Genomic DNA, 21,627 nt, shown 5'->3' on the forward strand with positions numbered 1-21,627 from the left:
CATGTCTTGGGAGAGGTTGCAACTGCCAACTGCTTCCCATGTGCTTTGCACATGCTTCCCAACTCCTGCTTGTGCACAACATGTGCTGATTTTCGCCCAGCTGCTTTGTGCCAAGGCTGGCATTGCGCCCAACCTTGCCTTTGACACTGCTCCGCGCCAATGCCATTGCCACAGCTCGCCGCCCGTCGACTTAGCCGAACACGTTCATTGTCACAGCTGTCCGCTCATGTCAAGTCGCCCCCAACTTGATCAAATCTGCCCGCATCAATTGCTATTGCTTGTCCCGCATCAATTGCCTTGCCTTGCCATGTCTTTGCCCCTGCTTGACATGGCTTTGCCTTGCCATTGCTTAGCCAACCCGCACGTCTAAGTGAAACGCGTCTTGCTTCCGTTCAAGGTGCGTTTGTCAAGCCCCGCATAGTCCGTCATGCCGAGCTGCCCGTCATGATGTTGCCCCAATTTTCCGGTTGGGTGCCAAGTCCATCATGAAAATACTTGTGACAACCCACACCTGCCGAGGATCATTGTCAAGGGGCTACTGTAATACTTCGCCCATTCGAGTTAATAAAGTCCAACATTCAAATTCCAACGACACTATTCATCACCCCTTCCACCAAACCACCAACACCATTAACAACAAGCTATGGTTATACATTTATGGCCTCCAATAACCAACCAACTCAAATACTATCTTTCACAATCATAACCACTCATAAATAACTCATACTTATCATCCACAAGTGTAAAAAATTATCTTCTTGAAGAAATCCCAAAAATCAACTTTAGGGATTTTTGAAGGCACTTAGTATTCTTGTTGAATCTACTCAATTTAAAGGGGTACCATTGTTAATATAGATGTTAATATCTCTAAATAATACAAAATTTTGGATAAAAACTTACCTTCACTAGTATGGGAATTGGGAGTCGTCTTGGCCGAGAGCTTCTGGAGGAGCGACACTAAACTATTTTGTTTGATTTTGTAATGTAAAAATAACGAGTATAGCAATACAAGAGAGGTTTATCTCATGTTCACTGTTTACTCCTTTGTCTTGGACCCACTTAGTGGGAAAGAATCTTTTTATTTAAAGGTCCCATTTCATGACCAAGAATAGACATATACACAGAAGCCATAATTTGGTCACTAATAAGTGCATATTCACTCCAACTTCCTTTCGTTCTCTTTTTTTTTTTTCTTTTTTTCCCATCTCCTATTTTGAACGTAATTAAACATTCATATATAAGTATTAACATGTCCAATAATATTTTCTTAATCCCTCGTTGTCGTTGGTACACAAAATAATATTTTCTATACTCATAATTGTTCGACAAAAAATATTTAGACTTTTTATTGAACTAATTAAATAAAAAGATTTGAGGCAAATCCTAGCCAAAGATAATTTACCCTAGATCTAAGATAGAAGATGAGAATAAGCAAACATAACAGAGCATAAGATTCGACTATAACAATGATTAAATCCCATTATGTAAGGAAAGGACGATGATTTTCATAACATTAAATGACAACAAAGAATACATAGATGAAAAGGGTCATTGTTCTTGAACAAGGTTGACCCCCCCCCCCCCATACACTTTGATCCAGTGCAGCTAATGATGGATATTGCAGATCTAAGCTTCTTTGCTTCTTTCTCCTTAGCAGGGAGAAAAAGATGAATTGATCTGTAATGATATGTCTATCTCTCTCTCTCTTTTAATTTTTGTGTCAGCCTTCTTTCTTCTTCTTCTCACTTAGTTTATATACTAGGCCTTCTCATTTACCCAACGATCATTAGCCATAGCACCTCCGTCATTTGATTGTATTATTGATTGATCCTCTGAGGTGCCGTAACATCCAATTCGCCGTTCAAGCATTCTGAATACACGATCTCGGACGTGGCTGAGGTGCGTGTCATTATAGCATCGTATGGATACGACTTCGGTCCAAGTGACTTTTTACCGTTCCTCTTCACGCGGATTCTCGTCTGGTCAGATTTCGACCCATATAGTTAGTCCCTCCATCTATTGGGGTCGTCTTTTGGCGAGCTCGATTGGCGGACTCTATTGATTCGAAAGTTGTGAGAAATCTAAGCACTTTATGCAATAGGTGAATACCTCATGTCGAGTTAGCGACGTGAAGTTCGATAGCTGCATCAGACCATCACGTCAGTTCAGAATGTCATTAAAACTCCTCATGCGTCATTATGGCGCACATTTTCTATGTATTGCGTCGTTTCCCGTGCCCTTTCCGTTTTCAAAATGGCGGCATTTGGTTTTCCCGCTCAGGGTATTTATATCCCTATAAATTGGGGAAAATCTTACATTTGAATGTCATGGTTCCCAATCGCTCAAGAGAGACTTTTGCAGCTTTTCTTCTTTTCGTTCAGTTTCTCACACTTCTTTTTCTGTTAAAAATTCCTGTGGCCGCTACCTTTTTCCCTTATCATTCCTGCTTTTCGTAATCAAAGAAGAGATGGCTAGTGCATCTTGTAACCCTGATAGAGCCGTTGGTGCTCCGGTGTCGGAAAACGATATACCCCTACTCAAAGAGGGAGTGGGTCTGGCCGAGGACGAGAGTTTTTCGACGGTAGATGAGGTGGTTCCCCGCCCAGGGAAGGCGGGGACTGACTTCAATAGCCTTGCTGGGGATGAGTCGAAACCTGTTCTTTCTACGATGGATGATGTGGCACTCACGGCGTTCATAGCCAAATAGGGAATCCCTGATCACATTGAACTAGTTCCGGTGGGTCGCGACATAGTGCATATACACCGCCCGGGCTACTGCGTGTTTACACAAATCCATTTTTCATTGGATACACGTTTCCCCTTCCCTCCTTGGCGGTGGACTTTTTCCGCTTCTACGAGGTGTGTCCGGCTCAACTCTCTTCGTACGTGTACAAGCTCTTCCTTATGCTTATCAAGTACGCGGAGCTGGCCGATCGGCGAATTTCTTTACAACACATGCTTCACCTCTTCACCCCCCCCCCCCCATTTTCATAGGGGCACGATGATTCACCTGCGTCACCGAGGAACCAAGGGTTTGGTGGTGAAGATGGATGACAAAGCCAATCGCTGCTTTTGCGAGAACTTCTTCTACGTCCGAACAGAGCACGTGGTATTGAACCCTGCGGGGTTTCCTGAGGTGTGGAATTTTTCCTGTAGGTCTCCCTTTCAATTTATTATATTATATTTTTAACATGGTTGTTGGTCGTCTCCCTTTAGTAATCGTCGAGTGTTTTCTATTTCCGCAGCCGAGAGGGTACCTCCTCCGCAAGTTGCCAATATTCGCGGATGGGTAATCTCAATTCTGGCCCACTCGATGGGAATCCGCGAATGGGCGCCATTCCACTAGAGGTTTGGACGCAAACCTTCCGCTGGTAAGTCGGTTTATTTCGGCCTTAGTTGCTTTGTTCTTTGCTCCGTCTTTTTCTTTATCTTATATCTTTGTTTGGTCGGATTTCTCATTGGCAGGTCAGAGAGGAGCGAGAAGGGCAAGGGCTCCCATCTTTGCTTTTCGTCAATCGGCTTCCTCTACCCGGCCCGTACCAAGGGTAACTGCGGATGAGGGCATCCAAAGTTTGGTTGCTCGGCGGAGTGCATCCGCGACCGAACCTGTTCGTTCGGAGTTTCCTCTTCGGTCGGACACTCCGATTCACACAGTCCGTTTAGCGGACAAACCTTCTCGTGGTCGTGGCGAAGAGGCTTCGTCAAAGAGGCGGAGGTTAGTATCGGAGGGGGCGTCTTTGACTGAAAGCCCTCGAGGGGCAACCCTGTTTTGGAGGTGTCTGAAACAGGCGGTGATGCCAGCCTGGGTGTGGAGGCGATGCCTGTTATGGGCATGGAAGAGGTTGTTGCGGCAGGGGGACAGAGTTCCGAGGCTGCTGCGATTGTTCCGAGCGACGCCTCGACATCTCGGCAGGCCCGTACCCCATCTTCGGCTAATGAAAGGTTGAAGGGCGTAGTGGTAGAGGATTATGAATCCGATCTGATATCGATCTTGAGGACATGAGGATGTTCGAGGAAGGCTTTACCAGGGTCGATGTGAGAGCGTAAGGGAAATTCTGTTGGATTTTAACCTGTTGGAGGACACTGTAAGAATTTAACTTTTATTAAGTTTAAATCACAACAAAGTAATTTGGATTATAATTTAAATTTAATATATATTAGTCCAAATAAATATCATGGGCTAATATAATTGAATTAATTATATAAATCCAATGTATATAGATTAAATAAATAAGTCTTAATCCATTGGGCTAGCCTATTTAATTGGGCTAAAGTGATTAGCCCACTTCATTAGGCCCAAGATGTCATCTTCCTAGAGGCGCGGTTTGGTGCCACGTGTCAAATGATGTGGCGCGCCAAGTCAGACGGAAGAACCAATAGGATCATGCCACGTGTCAAAATGACAAGGCATGTCAAGTCACATTAAATGGCCAATAAAATTGCGCCACGTGTGCAAGTGACATGTTCTGGCCAATCAAATGCGATCATGTCACACTTCAATTTGATTGGTCGGAAAGAGTTTGTTCTAATCACAACTCCTCCCTTCCACAACTATAAATAGGGGTCTTCATAACCCAGAAAAGATACCAGAAGTTATAACAAGAAGCAAGAGAGAGCTCGTGGATCAAACGCCGCAAATTTCTCTACAAGTTTCAAGCTTCAAGCAATCAAATTCAAGTTCAAGAAATCAAGTTCAAGCTCAAGAACGAAGAACAAATCAAGGTCAAGTTCAAGCAATCAAGCTCAAGCCCAAGAACAAGATCATCGTTCGTGGCAACAAACATAGATTCAAGATCAAGCTCAAAGGCCCTTGAATTTATTTGCTATAAAAAAGAAGAATCAGAGGATTCATAGAGATTGTAACACTCAAATATCTGAAATAAAATACTACGATTGTTGTGATATCTTTTCGGTCTTGATTTTATTTTCTCGACGCAAATTTATTGTCTACAAATTGGCACGCCCAGTGGGACCAGTTCTGCCCTTCATTTCTTCCTCCTGTAAATCGAAAACCCCAAGTTTCAAAACCATTTGTTGAGATGGTCGAGTACTTCAATTCTCGTCTTAAAGTTTCGGCAAGCCTACACCCCGACAAACCTTGAAGTATGGGGCATTTGTAGACATCGAAACTTTAAGGGATCAAGCGAAATCCTAAATTAAAGATACTACAGAACTCTTGAAATCCTAGGAGTCTATTAGGGTTTCTTGGAGGTTACTCTACCCTAAACCCTAATTTACACATATATAAAAGGATACATATTCCCTTGAAGAGGCGTCTCAAATTCTCATAAACTCTTGGGATATTCACAAAGAGATCAAAATATGGCCGGATACTTCTTGACAATCAAATAGTTCAAGAAACTGGAGATCAAATACATCCCCAGGAGGTCTGTATCATCCTACATTCGAGAAATACGCGGCTTCAGCTCTCGAATCACGGGGAAAATTAGGAGAGAAGAATCAAGGGAGAAACATAATTGTACTCACAGTTGATTAGTAAAAAATATTTTTCTCTTATTTTGTGATTACAACTTATTTTTCATATGTTGAAAATTAGTTGCAAATAGACACGATAGACTTGGTGCCCCAATTTGACCTTATGTACTCCGCCGCCGAAAGCGGATCTCTTCGGGAGATTAGTGATTCTGGTTTGTCACGCGGTGTGGCTGGGATGGCCTTGAGGGTGAGTTTCATTTTGCTATTTTCTTTGTTTTGTGCCATTTGCTTTCGCTAATTCTTCCCCCATTTTTTAGACTTACATGCTGGAGATCGAGAGTGCTCGTATGACTGAGACGCGGGCCGAAGTCCTTCCGAAAATGGCCACAAAGTATCGTCAGTATCGCGACAGGTGCTGTGAGATGCATGCACAGCTTAAGGCGGGCAGTAATACTCAATCCCTCAGGGAGGAGTTGGAGAAAAGGGACAAGGATCTGAAGTGGTCTATCCGCAAATGTAGCGAGCTCGAGGGGTTGCTTAGGGCCAAAGACGAGGAGCACGAGGTGGGCAAAGGGGTTGCGACGGAATGCGAGGACCTTCAGGTGAAGGTGTTGTCTTCGCGAGCCGAGGTTGAGCAGAATGCCACTAGAGTTGCCAACCTAAGTGCAGAGTGGACGGAGAAGGTGGCTGAGCTAGAAAGAAGGGTGGCCGAGTTGGAGAGGGCCGAGAGGGCCCGTGTGGCAACTTTGGCAAGGGCAGCGGTGCTGGAAGACACTATTCGTGTCCTCAGGTCTGAGTGGGAAGCCGAGAGGTTAACGGCTTCGCTGAAGGAGGCAAGGCTCGAGGAGCGTATCGGTGAGCTCGGGCGGGACGCCTCAAACCTGGGAGACCAAGTTGTGGTTCTCGAAGCCGAGAAGGCGCAACTGTCGGCTCGTCCCCCCCCCCCCCCTTTAGGAATCTGCCTCTGTCACTGTTCCCCGCCACTTGTACGAGCTATGGCTCCATGCTGAGGCCCAATGAGATATACACACGGGTTTGTGGGTGGCGAGGAGCGTTCCTGAGTCCGTTTTTGAAGATGCTTGGATTAAGGCACACGAGGCTCGTCTTACCTGCGGTTATGAACCAGTGACACCGGAGGTCGGTGGGGGTGCTGAGATTGAAGATGGGCTCTCTTCTGTGATAATGACAATTCTGACGAGGACGGTGGTGGAGATGAGGCCGAGTGAAACTTTTGTAGCTTTTTGTACTTAGCCCTTTTTTCTTTTGTTGTTGCTTGTTTTTCTTTTAATGGGGGCACACTTTCGGCCTTTTGTAAGACGTTGTCTTATATGTATATATATCTGAATAAGATAGTTGGTTTGCCTTTGGTGGCATATCTTTTGACTTTCTTTCTCATCTTTTATTTTTTTTTTGAAAAAGATCTTCAGATTTCCCCGTGATGAGTCCTTGACTTTTAGTTGGGAATTCGAATGAGGTCGAATTTAGCTCGCTGATTCGAGCGAGGTCAGATCTCATCTCGTTAGTTCGAACGGGGTCGAACTTTACTTTGTTAGTTCCAGCGAGGTCGAACTTTAATAACTTAAATGAAAGTCGAGTTTCTCTTTGGTGGTGGCTGGGGGCCATGTGGGTGTAAATTCGAACGAAGAGCGAATTGTAACCCGTTATGAGTTCGAGCGAGATTGAACTTTGGCTTGTTGACTCGAACGAGGTCGAGTTTTACTTTCACTTGGCGATGGCTGGGGGCCGTAAGAATACAACTTCGAGTGAGGTCGAGTTTTGTCCTGCCAGTCTGGGCGAAGTTACTTTTGACTTGTAGATTCGAGCAAGGTCGAATTTTGACTTGCCAGCTTGGGTGGAATCAGTTTAGACTTGCAAATTCGAGCAAGGTCGAATTTTGACTTGCCAGCTTGGGCGGAGTCAGTTTTGACTTGTATTCGAGCGAGGTAGAGTTGTAACCCGTTATGAATTTGAACGAAGTTGAACTTTACTTTCACTTGGCGATGACCCGGGGCCGTAAGGGTGTAAATTCGAGTGAGGACGAATTGTAACCCGTTATGAATTCGAACAAGGTCGACTTTACTTTCACTTGGAGATGGCCCGTGGAGTGGTAAGAAGGTTGCATGATGCCTTGCTTCTATTGGAGAAAATTACTCGTTACTACATAGTTTATGTATGTGTCAGGGTGAGTCCCAGTCTATCTAGTCCCTTCATTGTTCGTCCTGGAGAGACCGTTGACGGGACAGGCAATGAATTTGTTGCTTGGGCTTCTGGGCACCCTAGGGCTTGATTAATTCGAACGAAGTTCAAACGTGATTCGTAATATTTAGTCAGCTGAACCGGCATAGGATTGCCATGGCGAGCATACGTGCATGCTTTTTTGTGTTCTTCTGCCTGTGTTTGAGAGACTATACGTTCCATGGGCTCACCGCCCAATCCCAAGGTATGGAGATTGTTTCTTAATAATGCCGGCTTGTTGAGCCGTTTGTCTGTTTTTCGTAGTATGGTACGGTGTGGGGGGTTTTGCTCGACCGTTGCCTACGGAACGATATGGTGCGGAACATTTCCTGGCGTGTTATTTTGGTGGCGTTTGTTCCTTGTTCGTGCACCTGGGAGAATGCTCATGTTCCTATTCCAATCCAAGAAAGAAAAATAACAAGTTAAACCTAAACGAAATCGTCTGTTACCTTGACTTGATTGGTTGGCGAGGGGAGAGGGGCGTTGTAGAACGACTCGTTTTGTCCCGTACTCGAATGCGACTTCAGATTTGGTAGCTCGTGCTTTGCTTCGTCGCTAGTCGAGTTTGGGCTTCTTATGGGCTGACAACTTACTTCGCCCGTTGGGATCTCGAGCTCGAGTCCCGATTCGACCCCGTCCGAGGTGCACAAAAATAAGGGAAACATAAGTTATTCTCTGTACATACGGGTAGGACAAGCTTGTTATTTCAAAGATTCACACAATAGGCTATTGTCCCTTCCTAATAGGGAGGGGGCAATATGCATGAAGTATAGATCGGTATCTAACGTTAATATAGCAGATATGATTGTGGACGTGCTCAGTGCGTAGTGGCCATATTTCCACTTTGATAGCTCATACTCATGACGTGCCAAAACCATTGCTACAATAAGATGTGGATTTTGTATAGATATCAGACAACTTTGATTTCATGCAAAGACCTGAACTTGGTTGGTTCGGTTATTTCAAAATCTTGCCTACGAATTTCTTAAGTTGGTGTTTGTAATGAGAGGGCGAGGCTACGACAACCGGGAAGTGTAACTATGGCTGACTTTAGATCTGGAGGAAACTAAAATTTTGGCTAGAAAATCCCCACAGACGGCATCAAATTATTCGACCAAAAAGATTTAGACCTTTTATTTTACTAATTAAATAAGAAGATTTGAGGCAAATTCTAGCCAAAGATAATTTACCCTAGATCTAAGATAGAAGATGAGAATAAGCAAACATAACTGAGCATAAGATTCGACTATAACAATGATTTAATCCCATTATATAAGGAATGGCGATGATTTTCATAATATTAAATGATAACAAAGAACACATAGATGAAAAGGGTCACCGTTCTTGAACAAGGTTGACCCCTCGTACACTTTGATCCAGTGCATCTAATGATGGATATTGGGGATCTAAGCTTCTTTGCTTCTTTCTCCTTAGCAGGGAGAAAAAGATGAAGATCTTCCTTGATCTGTAAAGATATGTCTATCTCTCTCTCTCTGAATTTGTGTGTCAGCCCCCTTTCTTCTTCTTCTTCTCACTTAGTTTATATACTAGGTCTTCTCATTTACCCAACGGTCATTAGCCATAGCACCTCAGTCATTTAACTGTATTATTGATTGATCCTCTGAGGTGCCGTAACATCCAATTCGCCGTTCAAGCATTCTGAATACATGACCACGGCCGTGGCCGAGGTGCGTGTCATTATAGCGTCGTATGGATACGACTTCGGACCAAGTGACTTTTTGCAGTTCCTCTTCTCGAGGATTCTCGTCTGGTCAGATTTCAACCCATACAATAATCACGATTAAAGTATTAAATTAAATTCAAAAATTTCATTGCGCTACATCACCGAATCACCAGTGGCCAGTGCCACTTCTTGTCGAACGTTGCGATATCGAAACCGTACCGAATTGCACCGAATCGTACCGAACCAAATAAGAAAATACCGAACCGTACTAAATTACTTTGGAACGGTATTTGGTATGCACCGAATAAACAACTTTGGTACGGTATTTGGTATGCACAATTAATATACCGAATACCGAAGTACTGAATCATAATTCATAAAAACCGTATCGAAGTACCGAACGTCCACCCCACCGTGCTCCTTTCTTCCACATACTAGACGAGGAAAGGCCCGTATACGGGCCCAACATTGCAATTTTATTAAAATTATTATTTGTTGGTGTTTAGTTAATTAACTTTTGAGGTTTAACAAGCTATATATTTTAAAGTTACTTTTGAATATAAAAATATTTAGTTGAAATCATCTTCAAATAATATGGTAGATGAAGATTATTTAATTTTTATTTTCAAATTGCTTTAAGATAGTATGGGTAAATATGAAAATCTCGTAAATATCGATACTTCTTTTTGTTGTTGTATTATTTAAAAATCAATTTTATTTTCTCTATGGAAACTTCTATTTAAATAAAACAAAAATTAATAATTTTCCAAAATGAGAAAAAGATTGGAAATGAGCATTTGCACTACACAAATAATGTAATCAACACATACATAGTGCATTTAAAGCAGAGTTGTGGCTAGATGAATGTGGGGTCCATGTGTATTTTACATTTAAGAAATACAAACATGAATTTTTTATAAAATGACATATATGGCCTTGATCAACCATCTTTCCTTTTCTATATTTTCCACATCCACATATATCGCACCTAATTTTGGAAGGTTGATCAAAACCGATTTTACCAAATTGCCTCGTGTTGGACTTTAAGATAATCTCTCACGTGTGAATTCAGGGAAAGTAAAAGGCGACAATCGCAGCAAGGGGTAAACACGAATCTCGAAACAAGACCAATTGTCAAAGACCCGAGATCCTCATCATCCGACGGCTTTAAGATTATCACCTGTAAAAACTAGGGTTGAGAATTTCCCAGAAATCAAATTCTGAATAAATTCGCTCCTTCCCATCTCTTGCTCGACGAAATCATGCTATACTATTGAAACTCTTTGATTGCATTGGAGAATCAGTTTCAATGGTTCTCTCATTAGAGGACTTCCTTATTCGTGGCCGGGTACTGAAGCTGTACAGACAAGCATTGAGAATCTCAAATAGAGCACCTTCTCATGCTAGAGCTGATTTGAGGCAGATTATTAGACAAGAGATGGAGAATAACAGGAGTTGCAATGACAAGCAGAGAATTCGGTTCTTGATTAGTGAAGGATTGGAAAGAGTTAAACGTTTGGATGAGACGCTTGATATGCAAGGCCATTGATTTGACGCAGATTGTCCAATATTCTTCAATTTTATGTTCCTCTTGTAAGTTGTAAACATGATTTTGAATGCTGTTTTTTTCTATTGGAGAACCAAAACTGAAATTTTCATTCATAGGGTGTACTGCTCCGACAGCTAGTAGAACTAGAAGACAATTCTTATTTTTATGGAGGAATGAGGTTAATCAAAAAAAAAAAAAAAGTACAGTAGTAACACAAAAGAGGAAGAAAATCAGAGAGTGGGAAGGGAGATGGGGTTAAAGGCACTGCCTTTCTCATTTGGGGCACGCTTTCTAGCATTAGTTGCCGCAATTATGGTGTTGGTTTGGTCTATTCACTTTAGAGGTGGCTTAGCTTGGGAAGCTGATAACAAAAATCTCATTTTTAATGTAAGCTCTTCATCTTTGCCTTCTTTATTTTCAAGTTTATCTCTGCCCCTTTTTGTCGAATAGTATTTGACATAGATATATGGAATCTTGTTGTCTTTCAATTTCTCTACACTTGTCTTTTTTATTTTTTTGCAATCTTTATCATTCTATGTATTTAATTAATGTGGATTAGAAGATTTGGTTTGCAAAGTGATAATAACCCTTTGTAGATTGGATCATGATATGTTCAGCTGCAATGAGTTTTTAGTTACGTGATGCTAGTCGACTCTATTTGAGACGAGGAAATATGCTTTTCTTCTGGTTCTTTTTTTGATATTAAGTTGTTCCAGGAATCCTGGTTTTAATTATTAACAGGCTGTTAGCAACCGAATCTGATTAGTTTCTTCCTTTTTACGCATTTGTGATCGTTGTAAATAGAAATTCCACGCTTTAATTTGAGGGAAGTGCAAGCTGAAGTGTTTAGTGGTGTTTGCCTTTTTGGGTTGATTTAGGAAAAGGTTGAATGATATGGTGGTATTTCTCCTTTTTTGGTGTGTTCTTTTGTAGTATGTATTTTGAAGTTGACATCCATGCTTTTGATCATTTGGCTACCTACCTTTACTCTTTATGGGTAGGTATCTGTCTCTAAAATATGAAACACTGGATTAGGCGAATTAGGAGTCTGTTAATCTTGATGCAGTTAGTTGTCCAACAACACCATAGACGTAGTGATCACTACATTTCTCTTTCTAATACTAATGTCTGGGCAGCACGGTGATCAAAATTTGATTATTTTACAAATCATTAACAATGATCCGAAATGTAGGAAAGTCAGTGAATTTATTAACTCAGTGTTACACGTACCTAATATTCAATGCTCTTGGGGGAACCTTATGACAGCAGAAGCTAGAATGCAAGAGAATAAGGACTATCTGCCCTGCGGCCCTCCTACACTAATGGTGGACAAATCGTAGTTGCTTAATGTTGCTAGATGAAATTTGAGTCAAATTATGAAAATTAAGGATAATGATATTGAATTACTTATAAAGAGAAAATTAGGGGAAGATTTTTTCTTGTTATGGATTCAGCTGGTACAACCTCAACCATCACTTCCGGATTTCTTCTAGCTAAGTAGATGATAGTTTTCCCTACTTTAAGCACTACCAATACTGATGCTTATAACATCATTTTTCTTGTTATGGTATCTTCATCTTTTCTCATTTTGTTTTCTGGTTTCCAGATTCACCCTCTACTGATGCTTATTGGCTTCATTATTCTTGATCAGATTTGATATCTGAGATAGTGCTCCATCTTAATTCTCTTTTCTAATTGAAAAATGAAGGAATAATTGTTTGAGGCTTGTAGTTCTCATGAGATGAAGTTCCACATAGGTTCTTTCATGTGTTCTCTGATCCAAACAGAGTTTGGCTTTTTGGTAGGACATTTTCATAATGCTTCCTGTTTATTTTGCATTTCTTGATCTTTACCATACATAAGCAAAATAATAGCTGTTTATGACGAGAAAACACACTACTTAGAGTCAACCTTGAAAATTTTGTGGGAGATCCCACGTTTAAGGCCCTTTCGTTGCGAAAGGAATGACTTGCAATATGTCCATTTTTTCTTGCTTTGATCTCCTGGTCTATGCTATATAAACCTTTATCTGTGTTGATGTACCCTATGTTGAACGGGTGTATATATGTATGTTCACTTCATTTCGGGTTTTCATAAATTTCACATAAGATAAAAGCTCTTTTCATCATCAGAAACAACCGGATTTCCGGCCTATTGCATTGCATTACCATAACGAAAAAAAAAGAATTAAAAAAAAAGCTAACGGATTTTCAAAACATCTAAAGTTAGCAGAAAATTTACAGCAGAAAAATTTACATATTTTTACTGGATACTTGAAAACATACATATTGAGTATGTACCTATGACGGGCCTAGCTCAAGTGGCAAAGGGTGGTGGATTTGTGTCTTAGGTCACAGGTTCAAGCCCCCACACCATGCAAAACAAAGCCTGGTATTTAAGTGGAGAAGGGTAGAGGGGCGGGCCCATTATCCACCGAGTTTCGAAGGCTGCGGTTGGTCCAAAGGATCGGCCCCAGACGGATTTCTCGGTCATCAAAAAAAAAAAGTATGTACCTATGATGAGTCCATGTAATTACTAATTAGAAATATGCTGATCACGAGCTTTTTCTCATTACCTGATGACATAATTTGCAGTGGATTTATGGCTTTGTGGTGTTTTTCTACCCTGGGGGTAGTGATGCAGTTAGACGTGATTCACTTCCGTGGCATGTGCTTTTCAGGATGTTTGTGTATGTAATGGCTGTTGGCAATGCCTGTCTAGGATTCCTTGAGAAGCTTACATTCCTTGAGGTTAACGGTTTGGCTAAATATGGTTCTGAGGCTTTCCGAGTCAACTTTACTGCCATTGCTACAGTTTTATATGGGGTCTTTGTGTTTCTGACCAGTCTTTCTCAGGCAGGAGCCTGAGGATGATTATAGTTACTCTGCCATCTCATGAGTTCCACTCAACTATTGTTGCCTATTGTGTTCTATTGCACTTGGACTAGCAGATACTCTTATTGGTGCATCTACCTTTCTACTTTGCGCTTCTTGTCTTGATATCTTTGATTATCTACCTGTATAGTGGAGTATGATCCGATTTCCTTGCACTATTGTAATCATGCAGCTCCATCAATCTTGATGTGTATGTTATTATATGGGAGCTAAGATTTGTATTTAAAGGATTGTCGTTGGAAGGCTTGAATACTTCTTTTTTAACTTCTTTTTGCTCAATTGTCTGGATTTCTTTGACACTGTTGACTTCTTAGTCCATATATACCATTCTTGTGTAATTGCATAACGATACTCTTATTGCTGGTTCCTGCATCCTTGCAATTGTGATCTGTAAATATGGGTTTTCACGTGATGTAACGTGGCATCCCTACCCTACCCCCTTTTTCTTCCACAAAAGAACTCATCCTTCTTTTTTTCACAATGATGAAAACAAGATTAAGTTTTAGAATTTAATATATATTATCAATAATATAAAGACTTTTCATATGTTCATTGTAATTTTGATTTAACTTGCTGATTGTTTCTTTGGTTGATTGATTCTTAAAGATAAGCATTCAGACAACAACATGGGGTCAAAATACAAACAATGTTTTACAAAAGATCCATGGGGCATCATTTTCTGCTTAATACCTCAAAGCCTGTCATTGACATCTTCTGCTCAGCCAATACCGTATTATTAGTAGGGCCCGTATGAAGGACGTGGTTAGATGCAAACAGAAATGTAGCAGTCGTGATTGATGGAACCAAGTTGGTCCATGAATACATTAGTGTAGGGTCCATCTAATCCTATTGATGTCATTGATTACTTCAACTGCTAATACTCCAGTATTGGTCTTCATCTGTCTTTTGTATTTTGAAATAAATAAATTTATCATCGTTAGGTGCCATTATCAGGCGCTTGTTTAAGTTTTGGAATTTGTCAAGTTTGCAAATTCGGTTTTTAAATTTTTGTATAAAAGTCTGGATGTGCTAAATTTGTGAGCTCAATGTTTTCAAATGTTCCAAAACCTAAAACAGAAGTTTATAGGGATTTTTTAAAAATTTATAATAATTTTAACCATAAAATTGTGTGAACATATTCATGCTGCGTGTATAAAAATTTCTCTTCTTCTATGTTTATGTAGGTGGAATTTGTTTCATTTTAATCATTAAAGTTAGTTAAGTTTGAAAGCATATGGATGCAAAGTTATCATTTGACTTATGCAAGTGCATAATTATTATGTCTCACGTAAGTTTTCCAATAAATAATAAATTCATTAATTTGTTCGCTTTTGTTATACATAAATCCACATTTAAGTTTTTAAAGGTTATGATGGAATGGTAAATAGTCTTATATATTTAACCAAAGATCTCGAATCTAACCTCTCAAGTATAAAGTCATCTTTACCCCCAAAATGAGATTTATTGGAGCGAATCTATATTAATCAGAAAACAGATACTATACATAGATTGAAAAACTTAAAAAATAAATACATAAAACTCCTAAGACTGATAGTCCTCTTCCAAAGGATAATATGAGATTTAAGCAGCAGCGGATGTAGTGTGTTAATGATAGGTTCAACAGAACTCATAATTTTGGGTGAAATTTAAAAATAGCCAGATTTACAACTGGTCGTTCAAAAATAGCCCAGTTTCAAAAGTAATCGAAATTTAGCCACTTTTCATGTAAAGAAAAATCTGAGCGAAAACACTGTTCAAAACCCGAAAAAATACACCAGTATATTATGCTGGAGTTCCAGCATAAGTATACTTGAACTCCAGCATATTATACTGGAGTTCCAAGATAAGTATGCTGGAACTCTAGCATAATATGATGGAGTTCCAGCATAAGTACACTAGAACTCCAGCATAATATACTGGAGTTCCAGCAAGTATACTATTTAACCAAAAAATAGATTTTAGGTCAAAGCTTGAATTTAGAAGAACTCGGGTTACTGATAATCGGAAAAGAGTATATAAAGAAAGAAATTTGTGAATAATATAATCAGAAAGCAAGTAAATCAAAGTATATTCCAATAGTGTTTTTCTCGTCCTTACAGTTGTTTGTGACTTTCCCTTTTATAGTCATTTTGGGAATACAGACTTTACCTTTGTCATAATAAGACAATCATGGGCAGTTAATGACTTTAAATGTTATGTTATGCAATCATATACATTAAATACATATTCTCTAACGTTTCCAGTATTTAATACTTATTAAATGCTGTATCTGGGCTCTTTTTTGCTGTCAGATTCATTCCTTTGACTCTTCACGATCTTTGACCTTTAAATGTCTTGAATAGGTACGAACATTGAATTACTTGTATGACTGCTCGTGCCTTCTCCATTTAACTTGCTCGTATCTGTTAACCAACCTTAATTCTTTGACTGTTTGACCAGTCTACGTATCATTACATGTCACCATATATATATAAATAAATATAATTTTTCCCAATACAGATAGTCCCCCCACTTTCCATTTATTCGTCAGTTGAATATTTGGGAAGTAAATTTCATAAAAGGAGAATTTTTGTCATCATTAATGCTGTGACAAGATTGACACTTCAATGGTCACATATATTTAATGTTCTTCACACGTGTTAACTCCTTATTGATTCTGCAACTTGCACCCCTTTTTAAGGTCCTTTTTTACTGCTCCACTATTCACGAAGTATCAGTTACCATTATTGTGACCCTTCCATTACTGCGTTTTCACTTTTTGATGATTACCTATAAATACAGTTTTACCTTTTAGTTTCTTCCATACAAAACTTTTATCTCGAACACTTAAACTGTGCAAATCTCTGTTTACTTCGTCTTCTTCCTCATCATGTCTTCTTCTAACCCTAACCCTAAGAGAGTTCCTATTTTAGATAATTTTCCCAATGCCCCTGTTAGACATAGAAGGGGTGGGAGACTTCGTAGCTTAGAATCCTCTCGTGGTGGTGGTTCTGCCATGCCTTCTCCTAGCCCTGGTTCTTCCTCTAGAACTAGTGGTTCTTTTACCCAAAAATCATCTTCTAAGAGCAAGGAGGCCTCTAAACCATTACAGGAGCCCTTGGTAGAAGAGATAGTCCCTAACGATTTATCTTTTCAGCACGATAGACAATCACTTCAAACCCAAATTTCTGGTCTAGATTGTTCCGATACTTACCCCACTATGATTTCAGAGATTTTAGCTCCCATAGTTCGCAAAGATTGTCACTGGAGTAACGATTTTCCCATTGTAATCCCCAATCAAATCAAAGGATTACTTCATATATGACTGGACTCTCTTTCGTTTACACATATCCTTTTACTCTTGGGTTTAAACCAGCTATCGATCCAGTAATTCTCGATTTCTGTCGTTTCTTCAAAGTTTGTTTAGCACAGATTGGCCCGCTGGTATGGAGGGTTGTTGCTTGCTTAAGGCATCTGGCCAATTTGGCAAACGTTAATTTCACCTTTCCTCACCTAATTCATCTATACTCCCCTAGACTTTTTCGTAACGACGTCTTTACCTTAGTGGCTAGGAGTAAGAGGGTCTTGGTGAGCCCAGAAGATGATAAGGATCGTGGCTGGTATGCCCGATTTGTTGCTGCTCCCACAGTTAGTTTAGTGGATGAACAAAACGTTCCCTTCCCTAAGAAGTGGAACTTTGCACGTAAGTCTTTCATCTCTTTCGTATCTCTTTCCTTCGAGTTTATCAATTTCTTTAACTTTGTTTCCCTCTCTTTTTTTTAGCAACCATGGGAGTTGTGGAGAACATTCCCAATTTTCGTGGTTGGGTAGATAAATTTTTGAAGATCGCGCCTATGGAGGCTAGGTCTTGGAAATTTATTTCCAATCATCATGGTTGGAAAGTAAAGACTCACGGTATGAGTTTTTGTCTTTCTCATATGTAAAAGTTTTTCCCTTTATTGATTTAACTTTCAACCTTCTCTCTGTCAGGCTTTGCTATTCGAGGTGTTACTGCTGAAGCAGTTGCGGCCTCTCGTTTAGGAACCCAACTTTCCGTAGAAAGTGCTCAGGATATTCTTCTGAAAAGGAAAACCACAGACGATAACAGCTCCGACGAAGAAGAGGAGGATAGTTCCTTGGTGACAAGGCCAAGAGGTAGGAGACGTATCGTCTCTAACGAAGCTGAAGTTTCTCATCACCTTTCTCCTACCGGCCTGTTAATCTTCTCTCTGATGATGACGTTGCCACCCCTCATGACACTCATGAGTCGATTAACCAGCTTTTCGTTAGTGGTTTTGAGAGTGGTGGATTAGGACCCGTTTTGGATGAACTTCCCCTATCTTCCTCTTCAACTCCCATATCTTCAGTTCCTTCTCTTCCTTATTCTACCGTGCCTTTGGTTCCTTCCTTACCTGCTTCATCTGCTTCCGTACCTGTTCCACCTATTTTCGAACCTCCCTCTGCTGTTTTTACTTCTTCTATTGCTCCTCCTTCTACTGTCCATAATACAGAAGTGGGTTCTTCAAGTAGAAGGATTGCTATGAGGAGCGTGACTATCGAAGTTCCTGCTAACAACAACCTTTTGAGGAAATCCGGTCAGGCGGATATTTGGCTTGAACCTTTAATAGGCCCAATTGAGAAAGAAAAACTGAATAGCCATAGATGTCTGACTCTGATGAACGACATAGTTCATTCCACTTTAAAGGTATATCCCTTCTTTCTTTAATTTGTCAGAATTTTTCTATAATTCTAATTTTTCTTCCCTTATCATTTTCAGGCCAACCTTATTGGTACAGAGCCGATGAACAGAGTCTCTTTATTAGAGAAGGTGGCACGTGACTCTAAAAAGGCTGTTCTTGATTCAGAGAGAGAAGCTCGTGACTTTTAGTTGGAAGCAGCTAATTGGAAGGAACAATTTGATAGTGCTCAAATTACTATAGAAGATTTGCAAGAGAACAAGAATAATCTGGAATAGCAAGTAAGGAGCATTAACTTCAGAGCTTGCGGTTGTCAAGGCTTCTTCAAGTCAGGCTGAGAAAGAAAGAGAGCGTCTCGAGTCTTCTTTCTCAGAACAATTATCGAAGACAAGTGAAGAGATTAGAGATATGAAAGCTCTTTTAAGTCAAAAGGAAGTTTATGCTGGAGATTTGATACAAAATTTGACTCAGACCCAAGAAGATCTGCGAACTTCTGAAGACAAGGTGCAGGCCTTGGAAAAATCTCATGCCTCTCTCCAAGCCTCTTATAACTCAGCCCTGAATGAAAATGAAGGTCTCAAAAATGAAATTGCTGCTTGGGAAAGAGATTATGAGCTTCTTGAAGATAAGGTTGCAGTTGATGTAAGCTGGGCTTTTCTGAACTCCCGTCGTGATGCCTTAGTGGAAGCTAGCCAAGAAAACTTTAATCTGGAGTCAGAGTTAGCTAAGGTGATGGAGACTATTGAAAAAGTTCAACAACCACTGGACTTCCCTTCACCCGCAATTGAAGTTTTCGAAGCTGAAGTTACCGGAGTTGATGTTCCCGTGGGTGAAGTTCCGGTGAGTGAGGCTCCCTTGGCTGATACTTCTGATGCACCCTCTTCAAGCTCAACCGTGCCCCTTGTTGCAAGTCAAGTTGAAACTTCGTCTATTGATACTCCAATGGTTGAAAATCAACCCGCTTCTGTTGGTGATGTTGTTCCAGTTGAGCCCGCTGATGATCCTTCTTCAATCCTTTCCTCTTAGTGAAAAAATTTACATCTGTTTTAAATTCCCTTTTTGCAGGTACCTGTTTGGAAAACTATGTTCAAAGTTCTTGGATTCATTTGAGAGTTTTTGTAATCAATCCATTGGCTATCACTTGAGGGTTGATTTTTAGAAGTACAAGTCCCCAAGTCTTGTTATGGGGCATTTTGTATAAACAATTCGATGACTAAGTTTATACTTTAGTCTTTAGTTTTTAAATATTAAGAAGTTTTTATTATCGTTAAACTTCCGTTTGTTCTATTCTTGCCTCTTTGTTTTCAAGGACTTAAGGAATAGTCTGCATTTTTGTTCTTTGAAAAATGCTTCTGTTAATCCCATGACTAAATAACATGAGTTTTATAAAAGAGGCCCCTTTTATGTTCTGACACTTAATGAAGAAAACGTCTCAACTTCATAATGGTGTAATCATACGATAAAAGAAATAGGAACACACATGTTTTTTGCAGTAACTCCGACAAATTTTTATTTCTGAACTTTGACAAGTTTTGAGTAATACTTTACATGTATTTGAATTACATCTATAACTTTCTCGCAACTGTTTTCCTTGTAACAGATTTATACAAAAGAAGAACAATAGATACGGGGTTTTTCCTTACAACCCGTTTTGGTACATAGTCCCTTTAGCTCCAGAACATTAGGAAGAGTTTGAGAGATGACTCCATTGTTCTTATGGGAAAGAATACTATGATGAGTGCCATTGTTCTCATGGGAAAGAGTACTATGATGAATGCCATGACTTCGTAACTTTCACTCCGTACTTGATTCTTCTAGGCTTGATTTTCTAAATCTTCTTTGCCTTTTTGATACACGTGACTGTATATACTACGTAGTCCCCCAAGTGTTTGAGTGTTGAAGTATGAAGCCTCGAGCACTTGGTAGTCTCCTTCACCTGGTCCTTTTCCTGAAAAGGAAATACATACGGGACTCGGGGGTGCGATTATGGATGAAGACTGCATAACCCGTGCATACTTCTATCAGAATAATTGTAACCTTGGGCTAGGAATTTTAGTTTATTCCATTTTGCCTCAGAGTTCGTGACTCATCATTTAGTACGGGTTAGCGTTTTGCCTATCATCTAAAATCGTTAGTAATATTTTAACAATTCAAAAAATATAATTTAACATGGTGATACCTGACCGTGGGTTTTTCCTTAGAAGTAGTATCTCTTCAAATGAACTGCATTCCAATGTGAAGGAAGCACTGATCACGCTCAACTAAGTCTCACAAAAGACTATGTGGGCGTTGCAAATATAACCTGAGTATTATTGCCCAGAGTCGAACCACAGGGAACTAACCTATCAATCACTACTGTCAGATTTACTAAATTCACACAATCTGTTTTCCCAAACTTTTTGATTCACAATGGTGCTTTTCTAACAACTAAAAATTGAAAGTAATTAACAGCTGAAAATTAAATAAACTTGATGTGTAAACAGTAGAAATAAAGTCTAAGTCAATGGTTTCCCCCGTTGGTACTTTCCTTGGTTGTCTATGTCCTATAACTATGATTTAGATATCTCTAACAATCATGAACTCTCCATCTATCATAATTCTTTCTCAAGTAATTATAACAATCTACTAGACGCACTTTCTCAAGCTACGCTAGCTACTTGCACAATACGGTTCACTTAGATTGCACCCGAGGTTTCATTATCTCTAATCCAACCCCTAAACCCTCGGTTATGACTCTCGTCTATACTCCGGGAGTGATGTTGTTCATACAATCACCTAAATATGCACTCTCTCTCAAGAATATACATAATAAATAGGAACGGATAATTGAGGGCCCTTTCAACTATTCCACAATCAAAACATAGATGAACAATTAGAGATTAACAATCAAATCTAATTATATTGATAAAACAACCAAGTTATTCCCAACAGGTTCCACCGAAACCTTAGATTAAGGTTTTTAGATACTCATGACAATGGGTAAATCAAATACTAAAAGATTCATAATCATGAATTGCAAGAAAATAAAGAAGAATAGAAATAATGATGTTTTGGGTGATCTCTCACACTTGTTTTTCTTGCCAAAGTACTCTCTAATAATGTTACATGCCTCCTTTGGGCGAGTTCTAGTATTTAAATAGGGTTTTGGGATAA

The 21,627-nt window shown here is 39.8% G+C and overlaps 1 protein-coding gene across 7 annotated transcripts; it reads left to right on the forward strand.

The window, feature by feature from the left end:
* Positions 1-10,380: 10,380 nt before the first annotated feature.
* LOC109207489 (transmembrane ascorbate ferrireductase 1-like) lies at positions 10,381-14,775 on the forward strand. Of its 7 annotated transcripts, none has more exons than XM_019370417.1 (2): positions 10,381-11,291; positions 13,499-14,170. In XM_019370417.1, exons 1-2 carry the CDS (start codon positions 11,154-11,156, stop codon positions 13,769-13,771), a joined length of 411 nt encoding a protein of 136 aa, XP_019225962.1. In that variant the 5' UTR covers positions 10,381-11,153; the 3' UTR covers positions 13,772-14,170. The 7 variants fall into 7 exon arrangements, 4 of the variants coding, with proteins under 4 accessions (XP_019225962.1, XP_019225964.1, XP_019225963.1 ...); XM_019370419.1 differs by lacking the exon at positions 13,499-14,170 and adding an exon at positions 14,405-14,775 and having other exon boundaries at positions 10,405-10,948; XM_019370418.1 differs by having other exon boundaries at positions 10,405-10,948.
* The last annotated feature ends 6,852 nt before the right edge of the window (positions 14,776-21,627 follow it).

This window comes from Nicotiana attenuata, unplaced genomic scaffold (assembly GCF_001879085.1).
Source record: "Nicotiana attenuata strain UT unplaced genomic scaffold, NIATTr2, whole genome shotgun sequence".
Lineage (NCBI taxonomy): Eukaryota > Viridiplantae > Streptophyta > Magnoliopsida > Solanales > Solanaceae > Nicotiana > Nicotiana attenuata.